The 26,819-nt window shown below is 38.2% G+C and overlaps 1 protein-coding gene across 2 annotated transcripts in view; it reads right to left on the reverse strand.

Annotated features, from left to right (window-relative positions):
* The window catches only part of FHIP2A (FHF complex subunit HOOK interacting protein 2A), a 42,455-nt gene extending 16,752 nt beyond the window's left edge, over positions 1-25,703 (reverse strand). The window contains exons 1-13 of one of the 2 annotated variants that reach the window (XR_006739155.1): positions 25,319-25,531; positions 17,614-17,692; positions 13,138-13,307; positions 10,811-10,915; positions 10,226-10,348; positions 5,297-5,590; positions 4,872-5,068; positions 3,721-3,835; positions 3,100-3,176; positions 2,822-3,014; positions 2,462-2,631; positions 1,944-2,084; positions 995-1,085 (exon numbers count right to left, since the gene is read on the reverse strand). Coding sequence is in view for 1 of the 2 variants with exons in the window: in XM_045568057.1 (XP_045424013.1) it covers positions 995-1,085; positions 1,944-2,084; positions 2,462-2,631; positions 2,822-3,014; positions 3,100-3,176; positions 3,721-3,835; positions 4,872-5,068; positions 5,297-5,590; positions 10,226-10,348; positions 10,811-10,915; positions 13,138-13,307; positions 17,614-17,692; positions 25,319-25,363 (1,800 nt within the window). In the remaining variant the exon portion in view is untranslated. Of the gene's footprint in view, positions 1-994; positions 1,086-1,943; positions 2,085-2,461; positions 2,632-2,821; positions 3,015-3,099; positions 3,177-3,720; positions 3,836-4,871; positions 5,069-5,296; positions 5,591-10,225; positions 10,349-10,810; positions 10,916-13,137; positions 13,308-17,613; positions 17,693-25,318 lie in introns of both variants that reach the window. The other variant, XM_045568057.1, reaches the window with a different exon arrangement.
* Positions 25,704-26,819: the final 1,116 nt, after the last annotated feature.

Consider the following 26,819-nt stretch of genomic DNA (forward strand, 5'->3'; position numbering starts at 1 on the left):
TAGCCAAAAAGTAGAAATAACCCAAATGTCCATCACTGACAATGGATAAACAAAATATCCATATGATGGAATATTATTCAGCCATAAAAAGAAATGAAGTACTGATGGATGCTATAACATGAATGAATCTTGAAAACGTTATGCTAAATAAAAGAAGTCAGACACAAAAAGCCACACATAGTGTGATTCCATTTATGTGAAATATCCAGAATAGGAAACCCACAGAGACAGAAGGCAGATTAGTGGTTGCCAGAGGCTGAGGGTTGGGGGAAGAAGGAGGTAATGAGGAGTGATACTTACTTTGTATAAGGTTTCTTTCTGGGGTGATAAAAATATTCTGGCATTAGATAGTGCTGATGGTTGCACAACATTGTGGCTATACTAAAAACCATTAAATTGTACACTTTGAAATAGTTAAAATGTTGAATTTTGGGGTATTTTTAATATAGTTTTTCTTTTATATTTTACAATGTAAAATGTCATAAAGAGGAAAGAAGAATGAGAAAAGGCCCTTTAATTTAATAACTGGGAGCAGACCTTTGAGAAAGCTGTTTCCCTGAGGTAGAAAGGTAGGATTCAGGGTCTGAGGGAGAGAGAGTTGAGCAGCAGGGACAACACTTGTGAATTACTGGCTGCCTAGGAATGGTGAGGGCAGGGGGAAGGATAATAGCCTATGGATGGGGAGCAAGGGTGAGTGGTGGGTAGAATTATTAAGACATCATGCTTGGGAGCAGTAAGGGAAATGGATCCAGGTGAGGGATCATTTAAAGTAAAAAAAAAAAAAAAAAGCATAAAGAAATCTTGATAGAGACACAGTCAGTGAAATGCAAACTAAGGCCACCTGCACAGAGCAGAAGTACTGAGAGCAGGTATCAGGTCTCACTTTTAATAACAACGGAGTCACTTCTTTGGAGCAGTGGCTGTGGGTGATGTGACAAGGGGTGTGCGTGTGTATTCTTAGATTTCATTTCCAGAACTTAGTTACTTCACTAACCTGCCTGTGAGCATCTCGGAGGTAGGTGTCATATCCAGTGCCCTCAACATGGTAAGATGATTTTGCTTCATCCGGTACCAGACAGAGAAAACTTAAATGGAAAAGGCCATAATCAATAACATAAATACTCTCACAATTCACTAAAATCTTTATATGTATTAAGTATCTGTGATATCCAAAGTTTAGCTAAATATTAATACAAATGGAAACTTGAAAAACAAAATTAAGTCCTTACCTTGAATGAGTCTTATAATTCACTGATTAAATACTCTTTCATAATTTTAAAGGCATTCTTAAAAAATTACTGATTCCACTTGCCTAAGAAAGATTCTTTTTTCTCTTTAGATTGCTGCACAGTGACAGACTGCCACAATATTTGTTAATCTCAGGAAACTGGCTTTTAAGTAATTGCATTTGGGATTTTTATGCACCCCAATTTTGCATCTTGAGCCACATGCAATTTTTTCTAAAGTCACCTGCCAGAACCAGGCATATCAATGACAGTATTGCAAGGGAAGAAAAAGAGAGAAGAAAATTGCCACAGAAAAAAGGCACTTTTTAAAAATGTAAAATCACAAACTAAAAGAATATCCCTAAGCTTAGCACACATGTTTAATAAGTACATTTTGCCAAACTGGCAATTCTCCCTGTTGTTACAATTGGCTGTTACTTAAATTTAAGTCATTTATATTAAAAAAAAAATTGGGATACCTTAAGGGTTTATTTAACCACTGTTATTTATTTTTATACTAAGTAGAGCTTTCCTCTTGGTACCAACTGTTGCCCCCAGGGTGTCACTTCTTTGTGTACAGGGAAGACAAAAAAGCTGACATAATCTTTAAAGAAGATTGAGTTCATAATATATTTCTGAAACAATCTAAGAGCAGAGCTATTCTATGTTACAAAAACAAGTAAAAGAGTTGTAAGTCAAATTTAGATAGCAACTCACCTATTGACAATTTTATGGACTTCAGTTTTCCCATCATTTTTGGGGTGGTCCGGAGTAGTAGGTGGAGAACTAAGCCACTCTTGGTTTGACAAAGTGTTATCTGGTGAAATGTCAGTAAATAATGGATCTTCTTCCAGATCTCTAAGTTTCATTTAATGATGTATAAGAAACAATATTTTATTATGACATTTTCTAAACCAAAAGATTCTCTGCTATGTTCTTAGAGAATATTACATAATTTTTCTAATATAAAAGATTAAGGAATAATATATATTTTATAGACAAATTTAACAAACAGGAATATACTAATTTCATTTTTAGGTTTAATGGATACATAATATCACTTGTCATTCTAAAGGAGAGTACTATGAGGGCATCTAATTTTACTTCTTAAAACTTTTATCTTGTTAAGAGTTTTGTTTTGTTTTGTTTTTAAGAATAAGGGAGAGAAATAAGAGGAGAGAGAAAGCTCTAACTCTAAATGAAATGCTGACTCACAGAGTTGGATGGAAACTTACACTGCTCCTGCTATCAATCCATTTTCTACCACATCCTTATCTTCTGGGCACAAAGGTTTATATTCTGTATAATTTCTTTCTTCAAGATTTCTTAGGACCAAGTTGTAAAGAATGTGCTCATTGGGTTTTTGTAAAAGATGTTCAAACATTCTTAACGTCATTATGCTTATCTGAAACCAAAATTGATAAAAGCTAACTGAAAAATATCTTTAAATAAGTTGTTGTTCTTGCCATCTTGTAAGTCATGCTTTTGATTTTTAAAGCCACATAAAAAAGAGGCTATATTTAAAACATCCCGAGTACATTAAAATCAGTATTTGAAAGAATCTAAGTCCAATGCTAAATCATTACATTGCTTACCTCATCGGAGATGTGATCACAATGTTCGATTAACCTGTGTCTTAAAGGATGTCTGCTAATTTCTGCCAGAGTTTCTGGTTCTCTCTGTTCTCCAAGGATAAAAAACACCATTTCTTGAAGTAAAACATCAGAGGTTACTTGCCGAACAATGCGATGAAGCAGAGCAGTTGATGTCAGGATACCCATCTCAGAACTGAGACATCACAAACAGGTAATCAGTGGGCAAAAATGACATGAACACAGTGTTGTTTTTTTTTTTAAGAAATCAGGCTACTCACGTTTGCATTAACTGAGGTTCCATAACACCAATGAAAAATCTTTCATGAACAGCTTTGGCAAGAGCAACAGCAGCAGTCTAGAATATAATATAAGCATGGTTATCTTTTTCTTTATTAATGTAAAAGAGAGATTAATTTGTAACATCAACAAATCAGTTTGTACTCTCTATCTAAATTAGTATGGAAAGACAAAACTTGCCTTTTGACCATCTTGTTGATGGCAATCAAAACTAGATTAGATGTTAGCTTTTGGGTCATCTACATTTTTTCTAAATTTGAATACAAGGAATGGGACAAAACAAAATCATCCCAATAACTTTATAGGATTAGATTTCCCCAAAGAGCAGGACTACAGGGAAGTCAATGTTATTTTGTGAAGCACTGTACCATAATACTTTAGGAAATATAAAAGGACAGAACTTGAACTTTGATTTATTCCAGAATTGTAATACACACACACACACACACACACACACACACACGCTTTTTTTGTTTTATTTTACTAACTGTGCTATCCGAAGACAACCGAGATATATTTGGGGATATAAACCAGGGATTTCCAATGTCCTTAGAAGACATTTATACTTTAAAACGACCAATAAACAACAAAAAAATTCAAACCTTTTGGGCTTCCTTAATAAGTTGGTCACAATAATCAAACCAGGAAAGAAATGAAATTAAGGCTCGTTTTCCTGGAAATGCTGAAGCGTCTTCTTTATGACTATATGAGTCCAAGCTGTAGGACAAGGAAGAAATGCTAAGTCCAAAGACATCCAAAAGCACGAACCCTATTCAGCACAATGGAAAAATAAAGGCGCATGAACGAACTCACACAGTATGACACATACACACAGGCAATGCCAGATGACAATCAGAAGGGGGTTTTAGAAAAGAAGCCAAAGATAAGAGAAAATCTTTTAAATAAGAGTTGTAAATAATTTTCACTTATTAAGTGGGAGGAGAGAGACTAAAGCAGAATGGAGCTGCAGGAGAAAAACCATTTAGATAGCTCCTCATACTTCCGCCATGAATCTGACCAAGTGACAGCAATGAAAAGGCGGAAGTCCTCAGCTGCTGGGAAGGCAGAAGAGAAAGGTAAGGGAGGATCTGCAAAAAGAAACAGTGAGTGGTCTGCTTCTCTTCCTGCCTTAAAATGCAATACAGTTGTAAGGTCAACAAGTGTGTCTGCCCTATAGATGCTGACAGAATACAGGGTGGAAAAAAACAAGTAAAAAACCATGATTGGTTAAGCACACAGCGAAAAAGAATAAAAAGTTATTATGTCCTTTTAGGGGAGCTCGAAAAGGCAGGTAGAAGGGGTCAAAGACTGAGGTAGGAGAGATTCTATATGAGCAGCCCAGAAGATATATTAGATTGCTCCATAGGCTGTGGAAATTATTTATTAAAAAGAAGTTTCCTTCTTTTAGAGTTCTTTGCTTTTCATAAAAATAATCAGGTAAAGTTATCTGTCTTAATGTAAGCCCTTAAAAATTGATCCGTGTAAGGAACAAAAATAAACTATAACATACAACGGCTGGATTGTTCCTACACCAATTCACTACCATGGATTGATAAATTTAATACAAGCCTCAAGGAAACATTCCCTTAAAAAAAAAAAAAGAAATAAAATAAAGAAAAAAAACATTCCCATTGATCACAAGTAGTGTTACATTTTTTGAAACTACAGATTTCTATCATTGCAAAATGAATGCATTTTAAAATGTAGGTGTAAGAAGTCACCTTTATGGGAAAATATAAATAATGGTGCTTACCCCCAGTTAATTGCTTCTACTGTTTCAATATCTAACGGATCCACTGATTGAGGTAGGGCCCTGTACAGGGAGGCAAGTCTGTCTGTCAGCAGTTCACACAAGCAAGTGCTCTGAGTAAGGCACTTGGCGGCCGCTGGCTCCGGCAAACTCACCAACAACATCAAGCCCTCGCACGCCTTCACAGCTATTCGGCCATCCTAAGAGGGGGAAAAAAATACCCCTTCAATTCTTGCATCATATATACATCGAGTTGTTTGGAAAAATTCAACATAAAGGGATTTAATGTTTTACAATAAAAGAAGAATAGATTTTTTTTCTATTTTAAAGGCATATCATTGAGATCATGTTAGAGAAAAAACTGTGAAGATGATTCAGAGAAATGTGAGCTGTGTAATAATGATAAAAAAAAAAAGACGACAACTCACAGGACTTCTAGTAAGATTTAACAAAGAATTCACTAAATTATAATCCTGGTTTGGACGAACAACTGAGGCCTCCGGCAGCGAAGTGACGGTGAGGTTATCCAGGCTTGTGGACAGGTCGTCCACGTGATGAGGACACTCATCTTCTAATTCTGCTCGCTCCATTCCAGCAGCACCAGATAGTTCCTCTGGCTGACGGGACTGTCCTGTATCTGTTGACAAGGAATCTTGACCTTTTAATGTGTCTTCTGAAATTACATTTGGTACTCCTCTGGAAGCCAATGATTTCAACTTATTCTGAAAAGGAATACATGTTGTGTAAGATTCATATCAAGAAACTTGTAAGCCAGAAATCATATTTTAATGGGTTTTTCTATAATTAACATTCCACATGCCTAACCAAAGTAGCAGCAAATGTTATGTCAAATGAAAACACTCAGACTTTTAACAAATTGTGTTTTAGAATAATTTTACAATTACATAATTTATGATACTAACTACATACTAACTACAGAATGTTTTATACTGAACATCAGCAATGAATAATATTAGTGATAACTATTTGACTACTAGTAAAAGCAACTAATATTAGTGGGGAAAAAAGTTTTAGGAGGTTTCAATTGCAGCTAATTTTTTTCTCATTACTGGGCTACTGTAAATACATAGTCTCAATGTTAATTCTTCTAAGATCACGGGGAAAAAAATCCAAACTTACAAATAAAAATATTTTAAAATTCAAAAGTTACCAGCATTTGACTTAAGATTTGCACAAAACCCCCAAATTCTCTTAAATATAAGAACTATTTCTAAGTCTTTTCCTTATACCTCTACTCTTAAGAATACAAGAAACTACTCTGAGGACATTATTATTAGTGTATTTAGGATAAGAAGTAAGATTTGCCTGAAATGCTGGTGCCCGATATACACACCCAAACAGAAATGGAATTCTTAACTGAAACAAATTATTAGTTTTAAGGCAAAAGTGTCTTGCTTTCCATTTAAACATAAGAGCAAAAATCAAATTATACACACAAGTTAAAATTCAGCATAAACCAGCTTCTCCACAGGGCCTGTCCCAGCACTTCGCTCATCATAGAAGCACATTAAAGGCTGAATAAATTCAAGGTTCTACTTCCAAATTTATATTGTAGCAATTATAAATCACTTTTATTGCTGTCAAAAGTATAGTTTAGAACAATCTTCTTGAGAAATCGAGCTCACAGCACATATATTAAAAGAAAACAACTCCATGGAACTCAATGAATACTCCAATTCGCCAATTTCCAACAAAATCAATTTGCATATTATAGTCTTTATGAAAGTAAAACATTTTATTCCATCTAAAATACCAGTGATAATTGTTGGGAGAAGTGTCTGAAGAACAGCAAAAGGAAGAATAACCTTAGCACAGCACTCCTTAAACCAGTGCTTCTCAAAGTCTGACTTAATATTATTGGCATCCTGGTCTTCTGTGGGGCTTGATAAAAATGCAGATTCCTGTGTCCCATCAAGACCTGCTGAATGAGAATATCTAGAGGTAGCGTCAAGGAATCTGCATTTTAGAAAAGCTCCCTAGGTGATAAGGAACTGCTGCCTTAACTCTTGCACTTTGGTTCCTACTGAAACTGTTCCTTTCTATTTTAGGGGTCTCATCAGTACCCATAACATTATTTATGCACATAACTCCCAAATCTCTTAAACATAGACTTCCCTCCCCAATCACAGATTTGCAATACCAAGTACCTGCTAATTATCTCCATCAGGATATCATGACAACTCAAAGCTTCCAGAACCAAGATTATCATTTTCCCCTCAAAATAAGCTCCTTTGAGGCTCCTGTCTTTCCGCTAGCAGCAGCTTAGTTCAGGGATTTAAGTATTCGGATCATCCTTTCTGTGCTTCCTGCACCTGAGCAGTTACTTACAAGACCACAGAGAGCCAACCTCTGGTCTCCTGAATATACCCACTTCATTCCAAACCACTGCTCCAACTTAGCTACAGTCCTTGTTACTTCTTGTCTAGGTTGTTCCATCGGCTTCCAAATTATTATAGTTTCCCTGCTTTCCTCTCCTCCCTAAAGAATCCACTATATAAAATGCTGCTGCCAAATTTAACTGACAGCACAGATACTATCACGTAATGACATCCCTGCTCAAAAATTGTCAATGGCTCCCCAATGTCTGCAAGTAAGCACAGGCTCCTCATGCTGTCATTCAAAGCCTTTGACAACACTTAATCTATCTCTTCAGGTGCTTTTTGCCACATATTCTAATTATACTGTTTCCTGAACACACCACAAACTTTTATATCTTCATTCCTTATGTTCACCCATTCTTATCTAAACATCTGTCAAGGCTCATGTCAAAGATGACCTCTTCCAGAAGACTTTCCTAATGACCTAGAGCAGATTAATCTCTTCATCCTATGAAGAGGGCATTTACTTTATATCTTATGATTCTCACCTTACTCTAACTTAGATCACAGCATCTGAACATTCATCTACCGTCTTCACCAGACTATAAACTCCTTTGTGGCAAAGACAATGTATAACTCATGTACCATATACACTTAACCCATAGTAGATGTAAATATATTGACTGATATTAATGAACAGAGAGATTAGATTTCAGGGGATACATGTTTGAGAACTGTAAAGTACTTTTTGTTTTTATCTATACTTAGAAGTAATAAAACTATATTTCCCTAAAGATTCATTTATTAAGTGTTAATTTATCAGTTAGGGTGCATTGTGCTAGATACTAGAGAAGCTGTGCGAACCCAAAGATTAATGAGACAAAATCCTTGTCCTCAAGGAGCTTATTGACCAGCAGGGGAAAATAAAATGCACATAAATAACTCTCGTGCTAGGGAGACTGTAATAATTGACATTAAAAACATATGAATAAAAAAATAAAATAAAAAATAAAAACATATGAATAGTCTTATTAGTTCAGAAAATGGAGATATCTACCACCCTTGGGCTTTGGAGCAATATGTGCTATAAAAATGCTGCATAGAGCAGACAAGTCACTAATTCCGAAGGGTGTTCTTTGTAATGGGGTTTAAATGCAAATGTTTCTCTGAAACAGGTACACAAAGTGCACCTCACCATTAACATACACGTGCCTGCAAATTTCCTTGACTTCTGATTTATGGCTATGTACTTAGAAAACAAGTTTCAGAGGTTTTTGAGAAAAAAAAAATCCTTCAAGTTTGAGGGAAAAAAACCCATGCAACTAAAGTACACTAAAGTATCTAAGAAAACTTTAGCAAAAATGAACTTTGAAAAGAAAAATCTCATACTTAGCCAAACTAAGGCATTTCTTATAAATATAACAAAAACTAAAACAACTGTAATACCTTCATTAACAAATCTTTAAAAATCCAAAATGAAAAGACTGTTCTATCCATTGTGAAGCAAACTTGCAAAACAGGATACAAAATATAAAGTGCATCATGAAAACCAGACATTTATAGTCCTTAATACTACCTAGAAATTTAAATTCAAGCAATTTTGCAGCTTAGCTGGTTACCTACAACCAGTAAGAGAGCAGAACAGAATCCTAAATTACTTATTCAGTAATGTGAAATAGAAAACAAACTCATATTAAAATAGCTAACATTTAAAAAAAACAAAACAAATAAAAGCCTGACAACATCCAGGATGACAAGACCATGGAACAATGAGAACTTACATACACTGTTGATAGGATTCAAAATGATAAAGCCACTCGGAAAGCATTTTGGCTGTTTCTTATGAAAATAAATATATGTTTACCAGGTGATCCAGTAATCCTACCCCTAGGTATTTATCCAAGTGAAACGAAAACCTAAATGCACAAAAAAATCTGCATGTGAATGTTCATAGTAGCTTTATTCATAATCGCAAAAAAAATGGAAACAACCCGGAGACTCTAACTGGTCAATGGATAAACAACTGTGGTACATCCATACAATGGAATACTACCCAAGGATATAAAGGAACAAAATCATGGATGAGTCTCAAAAAAGTCAGATTCAAAAGGTTAATTACATTTATATGATTTTTTGGAAAAGAGAAAACTATTGGGACAGAAAACAGACCAGTGATTGCTAGGGGACAGGGGTGGAAAAGGGATGATGACAAGGGCATGCAGGGCAGGCTGATGGAGCTGCTGCAAGTCTTGACGTGGTGGTGGTTACACAGTTGTGTTTGTCAAACTCACAGAACTGTGGACCAAAGAGTGAATTGTACTGTATGTAACCTGTACCTTAATCTAAAAAAAAAAAAAAGAAAAAGAAAAAGATTTTTACAAAAACTAAAAAGATAAAAATAACATAATTATTTTTTCTGAAATATTCCTAAATGAATTCACTGCTGAAAAGAAGTGAATGAGAGCAGGAAGTACAAATTATTTTCTACTTTAAAAGCAGAAGTAAAATCCAAAATACCAATTGATTCAAGTAAACTATGGTGATTATGGCTATTCAAAGACAGTACAAAATACTGGAGTAATCCCAACGGCTATATGAGGTTGGAGAAGTAACTCATTCTTTTTCCATCTTGTCCAAATCTACACGTGCCATCTTTACCCTAGGCCAGATTACCCACGCCACACACTAGAGTAAGCTTGGCTGAACATATGACAGCTTATAAGCCTCTGTGACTCCTCTATCCCTGATTCACTCTCAGAGCTGCACCTTTTCTAAGCCTTGGCTTTGCATCTGTCCAATCCCTGCACTGCCCCATGTATCTGGCTCAACTGCATTCTTTGAAAATATGTTTTCCCCAGGGGATTCCAAGTGAGAATAAAACAGTGATCTTACATAAAAAATAATCCAGGAAGTAAAACAAACTGATAAACTGTAAAATATAATTCCTTCTAATATTATTCACAGAATAATGATCTTAATATAAGCATACTTTGAAGATTGACAAGAAGTGTACCATACCTCCAGGAAAAAATTAACCAAGTAGGGATCCTGTTTCAGCTTTGCACACACAATACAGAGAAACTGAATTTCTTCATTTTCTGTTGGTGTTGCAAGGACTTCACCACAGAGTCGAATTAATTTCTGTCAAAAAAATTTTTAAACTTAGGCTACTTTTTACAAGTATGTAAATAACCATTCTTTTACTTTAAGGATATTTAAAATGATGTAAATACCCTGCATTAATCAGATAGAACACTAACAATATTTATAATCACCTATATCAAAATAAATTTACTAGTAGTAAATTTTTCAAGTTCATTATCCTAAAAAACCAATGACATATATAATAAACTCTCCTTTAGATGTCATGGAGGTAAAATAAAAGGAGAATTCATGTATGAAATTTTAAAAGAGAAGTAGAAAGACATGAAGTGCACTTAATGCAATGTCATGCAAAAGGAAGCTCCAGTATTTGCTAATCTGCATGTTAATTTTAGAATAAATTTTCCTTTATTAGTTTGCTCTTAGAAAAATCAATATAAAATTATTTCAATATTAAAAGAAATCCAACCAAATAATTTTATGTAAGGGGGAACAGAATACCTGCACTGGTCTGTGCACATTAATGTGTGGAAGGAGTGGCTGCCGGATTCTTCCCAGAAGCTTAGTATAGAACACCAGAACCTGCTGCTTCATTCCTGGAGGACACTGGGTACAGGAACAAAGGAAGGAATGCCAGTAAGAACAGACAGCACAAACACATTTACTCAAAAGCTTAAAAAAATAGGAGAGACAATGTATGTGAATGTGTTCCACCCACAAATGACAATGCAATTGGCCAGTTAATGACTTTGTCAGATTAAAATTTTCAATAAAATGTTAAAGACTTGTATTCTAGAAATAAAACTATGCATCTGAGACACTAAGATAGCATATGAGACCACAAGCTAATGTAATTACAAACACCATAGTGATAATATCTTGTTGAGATTAGAGTTTGGTTCAGGCAATGTCAACTTGTTTATATTCTAAATGCTGGGGTAACATGAAACTATACGAGTCAACTCCCTGCCAGAACAACCGCAGAATCTTGTTACTTACCAGCGGTCCTTAACCTTTTTGGCACTAGGGATCAGTTTCATAGAAGACAATTTTTCCATGGATGTGGTGGGCGGAGGCAGAGCTCAGACAGTGATGTGAGCAATGGGGAGCGGCTGGAAATACACATGAAGCTTCGCTTGCTTGCCCACTGCTCACCTCCTGCTCTTCCTAAGTTTCACGGAAGACAATTTTTCCACAGACCACGGAAAGGGGTTGGGGCAGCAGAGCTCTGCAGCCCAGTCCCTAATAGGCCGTGGACCAGCACCAGTCCACCGCCCAGGGATTAGGGACCACAGACTTACACTAATGGTAGGTAATCAACAACTTTCCATCATCTATGTAGGAGTAAATAAAGTCTCGTAACACATACATGTAAATAAAAAGAATCCTATGGTATTAACTGTTGTGATTTAGTCTAACTTAGAGTATTCCCTCCGTATAAATGGAGGATTGGTTCCAGGACCCACCAAGTATACCAAAATTTTCGTATACTCAAGTCCCACAGTTGGCCCTGCACGTAAGTGGGTTTCACATCCCAGGAATACTATATTTTCGATCTGTGTTTGATTGAAAAAATCCACATAAGTGGACCCTTACAGTTCAAAACCATGCTGTACAAGGGTCAACTGTAGTTGCAAAATTATTTACATTATGATTATTATAGGCAAAGAATATTTAATAAAGAAGTTTTAGGCCTGGTATGGCAGCTCCCATCTATAATCCTAGCACTTTGCGAGGCAAAGGCGGGAGGAAGCTTGAGGCCAAGAGTTTGAGACCAGCCTGGGCAACATAACAAGACTCCACCTCTACAAAAAATAAAAAAAATTAGCCAGGTATGGTGGTGCACGGGTGTAGTACCAGCTACTCAGGAGGCTGAGCCAGGAGAATTGCTTGAGCCCAGGAATTTTGAGGTTGCAGTGAGCTATTATAATACCACTGCACTCTAGCCTGGGTGACAGAGGCAGACCATGTTTCAAAAAAAAAAAAAAAAAGTGAATTGGAGTATTACAAAGTTAGTTTAAAGGAAATTGTCTCTAATACTATTATTCATAACTCTATTTGATACTAAAATGTGTCTATTAGTTTTTTCTGGTATAGTTTGATTTTTCACATATATTACAGAAATTCATAGAACAGAACCACAGGTTTTTAGAGCTGGGGGAGCAATCACTTCCTTGTTTTTAAAGAGGAGGAAGATTAAGCAAGGAGACCTGTGGAAGGTCACAGTGTATTAGTGACAAAGCTGGGACCAGAAACCAGCCCTCTTAACCTAAACCTAAGCCTCTTCCTCTTCCCTCACACTGCCACGTGGTTTGAAAATTTGTATTCATAAACAATTTGAAGGTTTTGTGGTATAAAATATTTATACATATCATAAGCTTTACAAAGATCTTTCAAAATTCCTTGGGCCTAAAAATTTGAATTGGCTCCACTCATCAGTTGACTCAATGTCAGAACAATCTCTGACATTTTCCTTCAGGACTATGAAAAATAATTCCTGCTTTTGTAACCCAATTTTTACTGGCTTCTTTCTCATATCCTTGGATTTTGAGAACATGTACTTGGAGTTTATTTTCATATGTTGTTTACACTGGAATTCTAAGCTGCACAACTACCAGTTGTCATCTAGAGCATTTGGGAGCTTTGCTATCTCTACAGACATAATATCTGTATATGCCACACAATTTTCTTTTTTCCACAATCTTAACATGAATCCTGCTGGGTTCAGTACATACCTAATTAAATCAAGTACTTGGCAGCTTCTTTTTCTCTAAAGCATTAACACATGTGTTACATGCGCAAGAACATGATGTGGATCAGGGACTTACATCAGCTTTCCCTAAGGTGTATAATGTTTCCAAGATCTTGTGATGGAGCAGATATTCCATACACGGCCCCGTCTCTCCAGATTCCCGTTCATTTTCTTCTTGAACCAGTATGTCTAACATCTGTTCCAGATGGGATGGAATGTTCGTATCAGTCACTGGGGCTTTATCATCTAAACAATAAAAGACACTCATCAAATATTCAAACATTTTAAAACTGCATATTTGCACCTAAAATACCCTCCGTATTTCTAAAAAAAATTGGAACTACACACTTAAGTAAGGTTTATACCCAGGGCATGATTACCTCTGCTAGAATTTAAATGATATATTTTGCCATATTCTTACCCAAAACTGAATCAATATTCTGAAATATATTCTATAAGCTAATATTCATCCATAATAATTTAGAAATAAGAGCAATTTGTGTGAGAAATAGAAATATGATCAGGAAAAATACATGTCATATCAAAATTTTCTATATACTTGTAATTGTTTTTTCCACTTAGCCAGTTCAAAAGATCTGAATTTTAAGTCTCTTTATACAGAAACAGGTTGGCCTGAACATTAAAGCTGAAAAACCTAAGAAACATGAAAAGGACAGGTTCTGTTTTTGATTGCTACTATATTACTTAGTAACACTGGGAAAGCACTCAATGCCCCTAATCCATTTCCATCTATAAAAATATAAGGAGCCAAAAGGAAAAATCTCTATTAAAATTTCTCACATCCCTTCCTATTAACAACAGATAGTTATTCCCAAAGTCTGTTTTTCAAAGCAGCTTCTCAGGATAATTCTTATTAAATATTATTGATTTTTTTAAAATAAAAATTTATTGATATTTTTAACATATAACAGTTGGACTCAAAAATCACATGGTTTTGCCAACCTATCCTTATTTAACCTAGTAAGGTTAAATTATTTAACCTAGTAAGGTTAAATTACTCTTAATAAAATGCAAAGTTCTGTAGAACATTTAAATATAAAATAAATTAGGAAATGACAAATTCTTACTTGCATCTCCATTGTCATTTACTTAGTACTTCTATAGTTTCCACAACACAATCCTGGCATGTTACACATATTAATATGTTACTTTGTTGTATGTACATAAATATAGACACACACACACAGAGTAAACCATGTACTAAGATTTATGGAGAAAACAGAGGAAAGAGGTGGATTATTCTTGTGTCCCAGGAGGACACATGTATATAATCTGATAGGGTACACAGGTGTTTAAAGCACGGGCCCTAGAGTTAGACAACTTGGATTCAAATCTTGGCTCTACTACTTTTAGCTGGATGACCTGGTGCAAATTATTTAAGCCTCAGACACCAACATCTAAACACTGCTAAGTGCTGTTGTATGATTCCAATGAAACGCCTTAGCACATAGTAAGAATTGAAGAAATGTTAACTTACTATGTTTCATTTCATATTCTTCTAAAATGAGTAGCCTAGCATTAAGAAAAGATAATTTGTAAGTTTACTTGTAAATTACTCTTTTAAAATGTTTTTCTCCTAGTATATACTTTATATACACAAACACTCCAGGAAAGAACAAACGTCCAAGTATGGTTTGATTATGATTACTCATGGGTAAAAAAATGACCAGAGAGACTTTTTAAATTGAGAAACAAATTAAATGTAAATTTGACTTAATAGGATTAAAATCCTAGCTCCCTAGAAGATAAGATCTAGTTTCTGCCATCTACACTCCTCATTTCTAAACCATAAATGTCAGTGCCTTTGCATGCTCTACTCCTTCCACCTGAAATGCCTTTACCCTCCCCACTTCCCTTACAATTTCCTATTCTTCTGGAAACACCCATATCTTCTGACACCATATCCTTTCTCTGTACCTGACACTCTACCTGACACAGAATTTATTATCTTTCCTGTACCTTACTGTAATGTATATACTTGCTTCTGCCACTAGGCTGAAAAAATTCCTTTAAAGCAAGAACTTACGCATTTTCTTAAAGCCATGGAGGGGAAAAAAATCACTAGGGTTAAGAAAAGTCATCTGAAAGGGAAGCTTCTTTCAAAAACCATTTCTGTAAGTCTGCTGGCTAAACATCCAAATGAAGTTAATTATATTTTACATTTAAAGGTATAAATATTTTTCTTGTCTGATTTTTACTTGTTGCACAAATAAAAAGAATTTTTTCTTTTAAGGATGAATCACCTATGACTGCATGAGTTTGCCAAATCAGCTATTCTCACTTTTTCATGTTTCCTTTTGGTTAAATGACACGTGTCCAATCTGCAAATCCACTAGTGTTTACCTGTACATTCAAGGGAGCCTGTAGTGCCATGTAGCAATGTCCCTATTTCACATGTCCCTATTTCAGAGGTTGCCAAGCTTTGGCCCATGGGCCAAGTCCAGCCTTGCCATCAGTTTTTGTAAATAAAGTTGTACTGGAACAAAGGAATGCTCATTCTTTTACGTTTTGTAGTGGCTGCTGTACAAAACTACAGCGGTAGAGCTGAATAGTTACAAAGGTAACCATATGGCCTACAAAGTCTAAAATATTTATTACCTGGCTCTTTGCAGAAAAAGTCTGCCAATCCTTGACCCAAATGTATTCACATTCCTCATATTCACTTTCTATCCTTCCTATTCACTGAGAAAAATAGAAGCAACCAGAAGATAACTTCTAAAAACTCCCTATAATATATCTACCTGCTTCCTGCATTTATACCCTTGTTCTGAACAGTTTGGGAGGCCAAGGTGAGAGGATCACTTGAGGCCAGGAGTTCAAGACTCCTGGGCAACATAGCGAGACCCAACGCTATAAAAAAAAATTATTAATAGCTGGATGTGGTGGTGGACACCTGTAGTACCAGCTACTCGGGAGGCTGAGGCAGGAATTGCTTGAGCACCACTGCATTCCAGCCCAGGCAACAGAGTAAGACCCTATTTCAAAAAAAAAAATTTAAAATGCTCTCTTGCCACATCTCCTTCTCAGCTCCACATTTTCTCTTAACCTGCTGTGCAATTAGGCCTTCTCTTTACTCCCTGGCACTAAAATGGCTCTTATCAAGAATACCAATGTGTTCCTTGTGGCTAAATCCAATGATCCAGTCAGTCTTCATCAACCTGACTTCAGCATCATTTGACACAATTAATCCTTCTGTCCTCTTCTAGGCTTCTGGGACATCGTTCTCTCTTGGCTGTCTTCGACCTCACTGGCAAAAGCAGTTGCTTTTGCTACTGTCCTCATCTTGCAACCTCTACACATTGAGCCAAGGGCTCAGTTCCACAACACCTTCTCTCCTCCACCTACCCTAACTCAGATAACCCCTCCAGTCTCATGGTTTTAAATACCACTTACATGCTAACAACTCTCAATTTCATATCTCTAGTTTAAACTTCTACTCTGAAATCCAAATTCCTGTTGCCAATTGTATACCTGACATACCCAGTTGGGTATATAATGGGCATCTTAAACTTAACATGTCCAAAATTCTCTCACAAACCTGCCCTCCTGCAGTCTCCACATTCTCAGTAAGGGGCTCCTCTAGTCTTCCAGTTGCTTGAGCCCAAAGCTTTGGAGTAATCTTTGACTCTTATTCCCTCATACCCAATATCAAATCCCTCAACACATCTTCCCTCAAAAGATATCCAGAATACGATCTGGTCGTGGTCTAAACCACCATCATCTCTTGCTTAGACCACTGTGACAGCACCCTAACTGCTCTACCAGTGTCACCCCTCTATTCCTTCAATCTAATTTTTTTTCAAAGAAGCCAAAGTGATCACTTTAAAACAGATTATGTTATAGCCCTACTCAAAACTCTCCAAAGGCTTCCTTAGAGTAAAAGCCAAAGCCCTTACAATGGCTTACAAGAGCCTGTGAGAATCTGCACCCCACCCCCATCTCTGTCTGATTTAATTTCATACCACTTTGCTCTAGCCACACTGGCTGCCTTGCAGTTCCTGGATATGCCAAGGCCACCACATTCTCCGGTCCTAGCGTTTGGGTGCTGTCATCTTCCTGGGACACTCTTCCCCCAGATTTCCACCTGGCTTGCTTCCTGTCTCCTTTAGATTCCAGCTCAGAAGTCACTTTGGGCAACAAGGCTTTCTCTAGCCTAAAATAGCCAACTGCTCACCCCCATCCCTCATACACACACTTCTGTCCTCTTCAGCCTGCTTCATTTTCTCCTTAACACCAATCACCTGACACACTACGCATATTTGTCTGTTGATTGACTGACTCCCCCCAATAAATATATAAGCTCTATTAGGACAGGGATGTTGTCTGATTATTCTATCCCCCAGCGGGTAGAATAGTGCCTGAGACATAGTAGGTGCTCAGTAGATATATTTTTAAATGACTGAATCTAAAAGATGAATTAAAGGTAAAATTGTGTATACACTTAAATATAAAATAACTTTGAAAATTTACTTGAAATATATTTTAGTATTTCATGAATTTTCTATTTAATTAATACCAGCACTGTTCTTACCTGAAGTCTCTATGTAGTAATGGGTAATTGCCTTCCAGTGATAAACAAAATCTTCTTGTAAAGGAAGAGAAGGTGCCAGCTACACAAACACACAAAAAGACCACAACAATTAAAAACATGGCATTAAAGGTTTCCCATAAAGTATAACCCTGCATTTGTCTATTGCGATGCAAAAGCAGCACAAAAACAAGGGGTGAGCGTTAACTTGTTTCTATATGTCAGAGAGAAACAAAGAGAAACAAAATGAGTTGAATCCAAGAAAGTAAAAATGATTTATTAAGAAAGAGAAAAAACACATTTGTCAACATTAACAGTATTGGGCTTTTTTCCCTCTCCTGAAACTAGTAACTACATAAGACTTCAAAAGTAACTATGTTAAATGAAAACACACCAATATTCTCCTACTGAAGTATCAGTAAAATGAAATTACTGATACAACCAGGATCTTTGTACCTAGGACTTTGAAATGCAAAACAGTAAAGCTGCCATGTAATTTGTTACACATCACCACTACTAAAACATATACCAAAGTCAACTTCATAATCAGATTAAACCTGCTCCCTACATTCAGCAACACACAGATATAAATCTTTTCTTTTTTAAGCCTGGATTAGGCAGTACATATTTTTAGTAAAATAGCTACACGAACAAGACACTGCCAATTTAAATTTCACAAAGAAAAAACTGCTCCACATTTTAGCTTTAAAATTTACTTCAAATGTTTTAGACCAAAATTATCTCCCTCCAGCCATCTCACAGCAAACCTACAAGTATTTCAAACGTGCTAAACAGATAGAAAAACACTTGGATGCTCCTTCTACAACATCTTCTTTTACTTAAAAAGAGTGACAGGGAGTAGAGCTCCTCTAGTCCTAGTGTGGTCAATAAGTTTTGGTCAGAAAGTATGGGGTTGACCCACTTTAGTTCAGAACAAATAGGTTTCTATTCTGGTAGTCTAAGGTATGGCAGAAAGTAATCTTCCACTTTCATATACTTGCTCTAAACAGACGGTCTAAAAGAGGTCATGTTACTCCTGCACTTCTACTTGTACCACTTTGATTTCTTGGTGTCCTTAGCATCGACCTCAGAGTTGGCAACTCTTTCAAAACAATTTCCAAACAATTGTGCAAATCATAAACATTGGTCATAAACATCTTCAGTGTTTCAAGTGAGATGAAATGTGTTTATGAAAAAAAAAAAATGGACCTGAAAATTTTTCCACAATCACCAACATCTTAATGCATCTTCTACGTTTGCCTGTTCGCACTGTGGATGGTACTGGATTAAGAGAGTATAAATATTCACCTCATTTTCAAACAGAGTGCTATGAAATTTTTAAAAAGACCTTAAGAAACGAGTTAAAATCTTTCAGAATACTGAACTTCAAGGAGAACATAGAGAACAAAATTACTTATGAGAGACTGAGGAGAAAAACTATGACGAAAATTAAGACAAGTTGGCAAAACAGAACAATCTTCCTGAGATTTTTAGATTGAAAAAATATGTTTTAATTGGCTACTTGTTTTTAGAATCCCCACCAAAATCTATAAAATTTCCTTCATTTTTTGGACCTAGCTTTTACAGACTAGCATTACAAAGTTAAATGTTTTAACTAGTGGGACAAACCCAAATGAAATTTGCTGTTGCAGGAACTGTACCTAGTTTATTAAGTATAAATGTTATGATTTGTTAAACTTTTCCAAGGGAACTTTCTGGGTATATAAGGAATTATAGCATCCTTAGTCCAAATTATTTCACCAGTGGGATTTAACTGTATTTCAAGGGATTACAAGCGAAAGCCACTAACCAGAGAGGCCCTCACAGGATCTGTGTCAGGAGCTTTGCTGTAGGTTATAGTCAAATTCAAAGTAGGATGGTGCTTGTTACTTTGCGAAAGTTTTAAATAAGAAAGCTATTTAAGTAGACAGATAAATAGTTCTAAATCATTAATAACTCAGATTAGTAACAATCTTACTCAAACATGAATAAATTTCCTTTACGTAAAACTTCCTAGTAAACTTGCCTCTTTCATTACTAATTCTAACGTGCAAATTGCCCATTTTATCATTGCACCAAAACATTTATACTCTGGGTTTGAAAAAGAAAGAGACATTTGACTCAGCACCAGAAGATTCTAATTTAACTTTTTACAATACAGAGATTAAATTTTTTTTGAAAAAATTCATGCAATCACTATCTCAACCAAAAATTGACAGGAACAAACACATAACTGGACTTTGCCTTGTCTGGAAAGCCTTGCCAGGCTCTTCCTGCCTAGGACGGAGTTCCTTCCACCTGTGCCTTAGCACCCTCCACGGTCTGCTCCCTCTCTCCTAGCCCTGTCCACTTTCGCATTGTCTAATTATCCACCTCTTCCACTTGATTGTCAGCTCTACAAGGGCTGTCATTGTGTCATCCTTTTCATCACCGGAATCTCTAATTTCCAGCTAAGTGAAGGCACAAAGGATTCAATAATATTTATGAAGTGCATAAATGAATAACACAGAAGTTGCTACCACTGAATGAGTAGGTATGTGCCAGGTGCAGTGCTACAAAGTTTGTACACACTATATGGTCTTAAATTCTCGCAATGAACTCCTATTTTGCTCAAACTCCTAAGACCCAAAGTCAGTAAACTGACTTGCTTAAGGAAACACTGCTTATAACTACAAACCTGGACTTTCTCCAAAATGCCCATCACACAAAAAAATCTACACTGACGAATCAGACAACAACTAGTGTTCTAAAAGCCCTCTCTGCTTTTACTGAACATGAACATTACATGAGCATTTTTGGCTGGGTGCCGTGGCTCACACCTGTAATCCTAGCACTCTGGGAGGCTGAGGCTTGAGAATTTCTTGAGCTCAGGAGTTGGAAAACCACCTGAGGAAAGACTAAGACCCCACCATCTCTACTAAACATAGAAAAATTAGCCAGGCGGTGTGGTGCACACCTATAGTCCCAGCTACTCGGGAGGCCGAGGCAAGAGGATCAATTGAGCCCAGGAGTTTGAGGCTGCAGTGAGCTATGATGAGGCCACTGCACTCTCTCTACCTGGGGCAACAGAGTGAGACTCTCTCTCAAAAAGAAAAAAAAAGAAAGAAAGAAAGGAAATTGAACCCCTCCTCACTCCGCATATTTAAAAAAATTTTTAATTTTTAAAAAAGGGAAAAAATGCCCATCACACAAAAGAATCTACTAGTACTCTAAAAGCCATTTTTGCCTTTACTAAACATGAACATGACATGAAAATTCTACTCCCAGATCTTTTAAAATGCTTCTTCCTAGGCCAGATATGGTGGCTTATAACTGTAATCCCAGCAATTTGGGAGGCTAAGGTGAGAGGATACCTTAAGGACAGCAGTTAGAGACCATCCTAAGCAACATAGCAAGACCCCCGACTCTACAAAAAATTTTTTTAAAAAGCTAGGTGTGGTGGCGTGTGCCTGGAATCCTAGCTACTCAGGAGGCTGAGGCAGGAGGATTGCTTGAGCCCAGGAGTTTGAGGCTGCAGTGAGCTATGATTGTTCCACTGCACTCCAACTTGGGTGGCAGAGGGAGATCTTGTCTCCAAAGAAAAAAGCTTCTCCCTGCCCCCAAGTTTCCTAATGCCCTTCCCTATCTTCTCTGCCTTCCCCAAAGTCTAGCTCACTTCCTCCAGAGAGCCTTCTTTAACTACTTCAATCCCAAGTGCTTGCTCCCTTCCTCCCATAGAACTCACTGGCTGAACCAATCATCCAAATAATAATAGTAATGGTTAACATTTATTGAGCATTTACTATGTGCCAGGCACTGCACTAAGCACTTCATGTATATTACCTCATTTTAATCTTCACAGCAATTCCATATGTTTAATTATTTCCATTTCATAATGAAGAAATCAAAATGTACAAAGATTAAGTAGTTTATGCAAGTGTAGAAGTAAGGGATAGAGGCAGGACTGGATCCCCATTCTGTCTAGCTCTAGGGACTAGGTCACATTCTTGTGCCTTCCTCATACTATGATTTAACTTGTGTATTCGTTTTGTTTCCCAAACTAGACTGTAAGTATCATGACCAGGGACACAGGTAAACCTGGTTTCCCTCACAGTGTGCCATGTTTTCACAGTGGCTCATAGAACATTTGCTGAATGAGTAAAGGACTGAAGTTAGAGATCACTTGCTGGAAAAAATACACCTAAGAACACACTACATATGGTTGATTTAAGGTTTTAATTCCCAGGGCAGAGTAGATTTTGAAGTAATTACTAGTCCCAACAATCATCATCTGGAGCGCAGTAGAACAATCATAGCTCACTGCAGCCTTGAACTTCTGAGCTCAAGTGATCCTTAGTCGTCTTGCCTAAGCCTCCCAAGTAGCTAGGACCACAGGCATGCACCACCATGTCCAGTTAATTTTTTTTTTCTTTTTTGTAGAGACAGGGTCTCCTGGCCTCAAACAATCCTCCCACGTGCCTCTGAGAAAGTGCTAGGATTATAGGTGTCAACTGTAACCTGAAGAGAAAACATTGCATTCGAATTCTGAAAGAGGACTTCATTGAATTAATTAGTTAAAATAGACAAAACTTTCTTCCCTGACACTGCCCTTTATCATCTCCGGAATAAATCTGCCCTTGAGGGTGGAACTGGTTGGAATTTAAGAGAAATCAGCCCTTGGCACATTCCCTAGTGAGGACTAGGCCTTCAACAAATACGAAATTGTACTAAATGGAAAGTTTTTTTATTTATCCTTTGGAGAAGTTGTATTAAAAACAATCCAATCTAACCTCAGAACTAAGTACAAGAGAGGCCTGATTTCAGACTTGTGACATGTGTCAACTGGTTAGCGGAACAGATGCGTTTCACAAGACTCTTACTGGCCAGTCATTTCTATACTGAGGGAAGACTGTCATTTCTAAAAAGGGAGGCAAGAATGATATTACAGTTCTTGTTTTTGATCCAGGTGTGAATTTCTCTCCTTTACTCAAAATGCAGTCTATCAGCTTAATAACACATTTTCAAATGCTAATCTTTGAAAATACCTTATATTTTTCTCGTTATAGTAGTTATCAGGAAGTGAGGAGAAACAGTTCATTAAATAAGAAAAACTCTACACTTAAACCTCATTTAAATGGCTATGGTTATCTGGTCAACCCTAAAAAACCATTTGAAGACTGATCCAATATTCAAGGAAACCTGGACAGTGACAATACCAAAATGGTCGGGAAGGCATTACTCTGCAGACTCACACAATGACATGATTGAAAAAATGTCATGTCAGCATCCAGGTACATGTTATCTTTGGTCTCTGTGTAATCCTAATAATTATGTGAAATGGAATACTGCATCAGAAAATGCTAATTGGGCATACAAATTAAAAGGAGCACAGAGAAAAGCTAATGAAACGAATTGAGGAATGGTAAGATTATAGAAGATAATATCAAACAAATTAATAAATAGAACTGAGTAACTAAAAACTATTCTTGAGCCACAAAAAAACATTCCTCAAATACCACAAGGATGGCTTATTCATCATTACATATGAGTTCATTCCCAGGAGAGAATGTTAAACGGAAAAGAAAAGTACACTACATCCAAAATTTTTTATGAGATTTAACCTCCTATCAAGATAAACTGGGTGGTATTACAGCTGAAAACATTAGCTCTAAGCAAATGAAAACATTATATTTCTAAATGTAATGAATTAATTCCTGGGACCAAGTGATTATAAACCATTCTAAATTTTTCTCACTAACCTCAGCAAAGTAGAGAACCTGGACATTACAGAGCCAGAGTCAGATAATTTATGTGGATAATTTGGTAGATACTAATACATACAATTATAAAAAGATAATGAGGACAGAAAACACAGGCCTGGGGACAAAAGTAAGCCTTTACTAGGAGAGCAGGAAAGCCATCTTTGTTTTTCTAAGTACTTATTTCTGTAAATACCAGCCTGGTAGGTATTTACAGGATATAAACACAGTATCCATGGGAGACTGGTTCCAGGACCTCCCCCCCTCTACAAATCTAAGGATACTCAAATCCCTGATATAAAATGGCACAGTATTTGCATATAACCTACATACCATCCCCCTCACCCCCACATACTACATATCTAACCACCTCTAGCTTACTTATAATACCTAATGCAATGCCTACACACCACTTCATTCACATGGATTCAACGTAGTACTCAGCATGTGGCAAATTCAAGTTTTGCTTTTTGGAACTTTGCGTAATTTTTTTTTCCCCTGAATATTTTCCACCCAAGTCTGGTTGAATCCACAGATGTGGAACCCACAGATAAGGGGGCCAACTGTAATGTAATAAATTTTAATTCCCAATTATCTCTATTAAGCTATATTAAATGTTAAAAATTAAATGATTCTTGGTATTTTAAAGAATACAAAATACAAATGTCTGTTTTTATAAATATCAGTTAAATTCTTTTAACAAAGGTGCTGTAGCTTGATGTGTAAGAGAATGGATAACTAAAAGATGTCTTAAAAGTCTACAACTGTCATCTGTACCTGCTCGTCATTCATGAAACCCTGTCTTTATTGGTTTGATACGTTTTCCCAAAAGCTTGTCTTAGAGCTAAACTTTTTAACAGCTCCCATATATCACTTAAATCACTATGGCACTAAAGTTTTGTTTTCATTACTAAAATCAAAAACTCTATGTTATTTTTACCTAGCCATAAAAGTTACTTTGTTGTAATTGATGTTTTTAAAAAGTTGTGTAGATTTTTAAAGTGCTGTATCACATAATCTGAACATAGGAAGAGCAAGTCACTTTTAAAATTAGCAAAGTAATTGTTTCTTCACAGAATGCATTTTTCAATTTGGGCAATTCTCCCAGAATAAAGTAAACAACTAAAGTAAAACAACTAGCCCTCTTACTAAAACAGCAGCAAGGCATTTTCTTTTTAGTTTCTTCTCGTTTATTAGTCTATTGGGATGTTTGGATAATGTCTCCCTTTGCTAGTGTCTAAAATCCCCAAAGGAGGGTTCAATTTAAGGATAAACGAAGAGTGTCCAGGAAGCGCATTGGACAAAAAAGGAAACAGATGGTCTCTGTGCTCGGAAGCTGTCGAAAGCAAACTCGATTGGACCCTAGAAACTCCTATTTCAGAACAATCAATGAAGTCCAGTTGAGTTTGGCCACCAGGCCTGAGAAAGCAAAAGATTATGAAAGCGGGTCTGGTTGGCTGCTTCCTCGCCAGAATCGCCCCACAGCAAGATCACACCTCTCCCACCGGTACCCCCAAAACAGAACCCAACCCGAGCAGCGCTTGGTCGTTTCTTTTGTCTTGCTCAACGCTCACCACTTCTTTCCGCAGAAGGTTAACGGTCAGGGAGCCCGGGGGGAGCGCCCAGTGACCGCGCCAGGTGCACCCCGACCCCCCGACCCCACCGGGGAATGAGGCGACCACCGAGCCGGGCCGGGTGGGCAGGTCCTCCCCGGCACCCCGGCCGCCCCCCTGGAGGAGGGGAGGGACCTACGCCTGCCTAGGGCAGCGAAGCAAAGGAGGGGGCCTGCGCGGAGCCGGCCCGAGGCCCCGGGCGACCGCGGCGACCCCGAGCGCCCGCGCAGCCTCGCTCCTCCCCGGGGCCAGGGCCGCCCAGGGCCGGGCCGAGGCCGCCCGGCTCTCCCGGGGCCGGCGGGGAGCGTAGGCCGCCGCCATCTCCGGCCTGTCGTGCGCCGCGGCCCGCGGCCTTACCGCCTCCACGGCGTGCTGCAGGATGGAGGTGAACTTGGAGAACATCCTGTCCCGGGACTGCAGCAGCTTCTCCCGGGACGACCTGGAGAGCTCCTCGATCCGCCGCCGCCGCCCCTGCTGCGGCTGCCGAGGCCGCTCCAGAGTGAAGGCCGGTGCGGGGCGGGGAGGACGAGCGGAGGGCCGAGGCGGGGCCCTGCCCGGCCGCTTCAGGTGTGCGCGGGCGGCGCGGCGGCTCCGGCCGGCGCCGGGACGTGGCGGGCGGTGAGGAGGGCGTTCGGCGCGGACGCAGGACCCGGCGAGGCGGCGGCGGCGGCGGCGGCGGCGGTTCGGGCTCGGACACCGTGGCAGCCCGCTCGGGTCCCTTCCGCCCGCTCTCCCCGCCGCGGCCTGCAGGGGGCGCCGCCGCGGCCCGGGGAGGCCCGGCCGGGCGGGCCCAGCGGCGGGGCGGCCGGGCGCCGCGGGGGCGGGGGGCGCGGAGGCCGCGGCGGGGCCCGAGGCGGGAGAGCCGGGCCGCGGGCAGCCGCCGCCCTCCCGGCCTTCGCGGCGCCTCACGCCCCGGCCTTGTGACATTTATGCAGTTCGGCCGTTCTCACAGTTTGCTTCTTCCAGTGGAAGTAATAGGCTGACTTTGTAGGGACACGTAGCCATCCATATATGCATAAAATACTCAGAGCTTTGTCTTTTAAGGACAGATTTGGAAGACTGGTAAGAAAAAACGCAGTATTCCTAAAGCAAAAATGGGCAGTGCGTTTAAATGCTAAGAATTTACACAAATCGACTAATGCAGATGAAACGGCTTTGCTAACTGTAGGGTATGTTACCGTTCTTCTTCAGCATTAAAACAGGAAGTCCCAAACGGACAAATGGGAAGACGGTTCAGTTTAATTCAGTATAATAATTTGTCACGTTTGGTAGTGAGGTGCAATGATTTGGTCTAGATTTTCTATTCAGTTATCAGACGGTACTGGAAAACATTGGTGAGGGAAAGAATGAGAAAGGATTCTGCTAAATGCCTAGGACAGCTAGATGGAGCTACAACGTAAGCACTTGGGTGGAGGCTTCATAAAGTACTATGCAACAGTCTATTAGTCTGGCCTTGAAGAAACAAAATTCAGGCTGATAAATTTTAGGTTGGGTTGATAAAAATTATGAAAATGTTTCTATCCCGGAGAACTTTGTTTTATGCTAGTATTGGTGTTTTACCAAAAGGACCATTAGTCATTGATAAGATGAGAGTGGGGAAAGCTTTGCACAACCAAGTGATGAAAATATGTATCTGTAATTGATTAGTTGAACAGAGAAAGAGTAAAAGCAAAAAAGGTAGCCAGCAGCAGTATGGTGTGGTGTTAAGAGGCCAGGCTCTGGAACTGGGTCAGTAGCCTGAGTTTAAATTTCAGGTCTGCCACCAAGCATGGAAAGTTATTTCACTTCTTTGTGCTTTAGTCCCCCTATCTGTAAAAGGAGGAGAATAGCATCTACCTCATAAGGTTGTTGTGGGAAT

Source organism: Lemur catta, chromosome 14, assembly GCF_020740605.2.
Source record: "Lemur catta isolate mLemCat1 chromosome 14, mLemCat1.pri, whole genome shotgun sequence".
Classification (NCBI taxonomy): Eukaryota; Metazoa; Chordata; class Mammalia; order Primates; family Lemuridae; genus Lemur; species Lemur catta.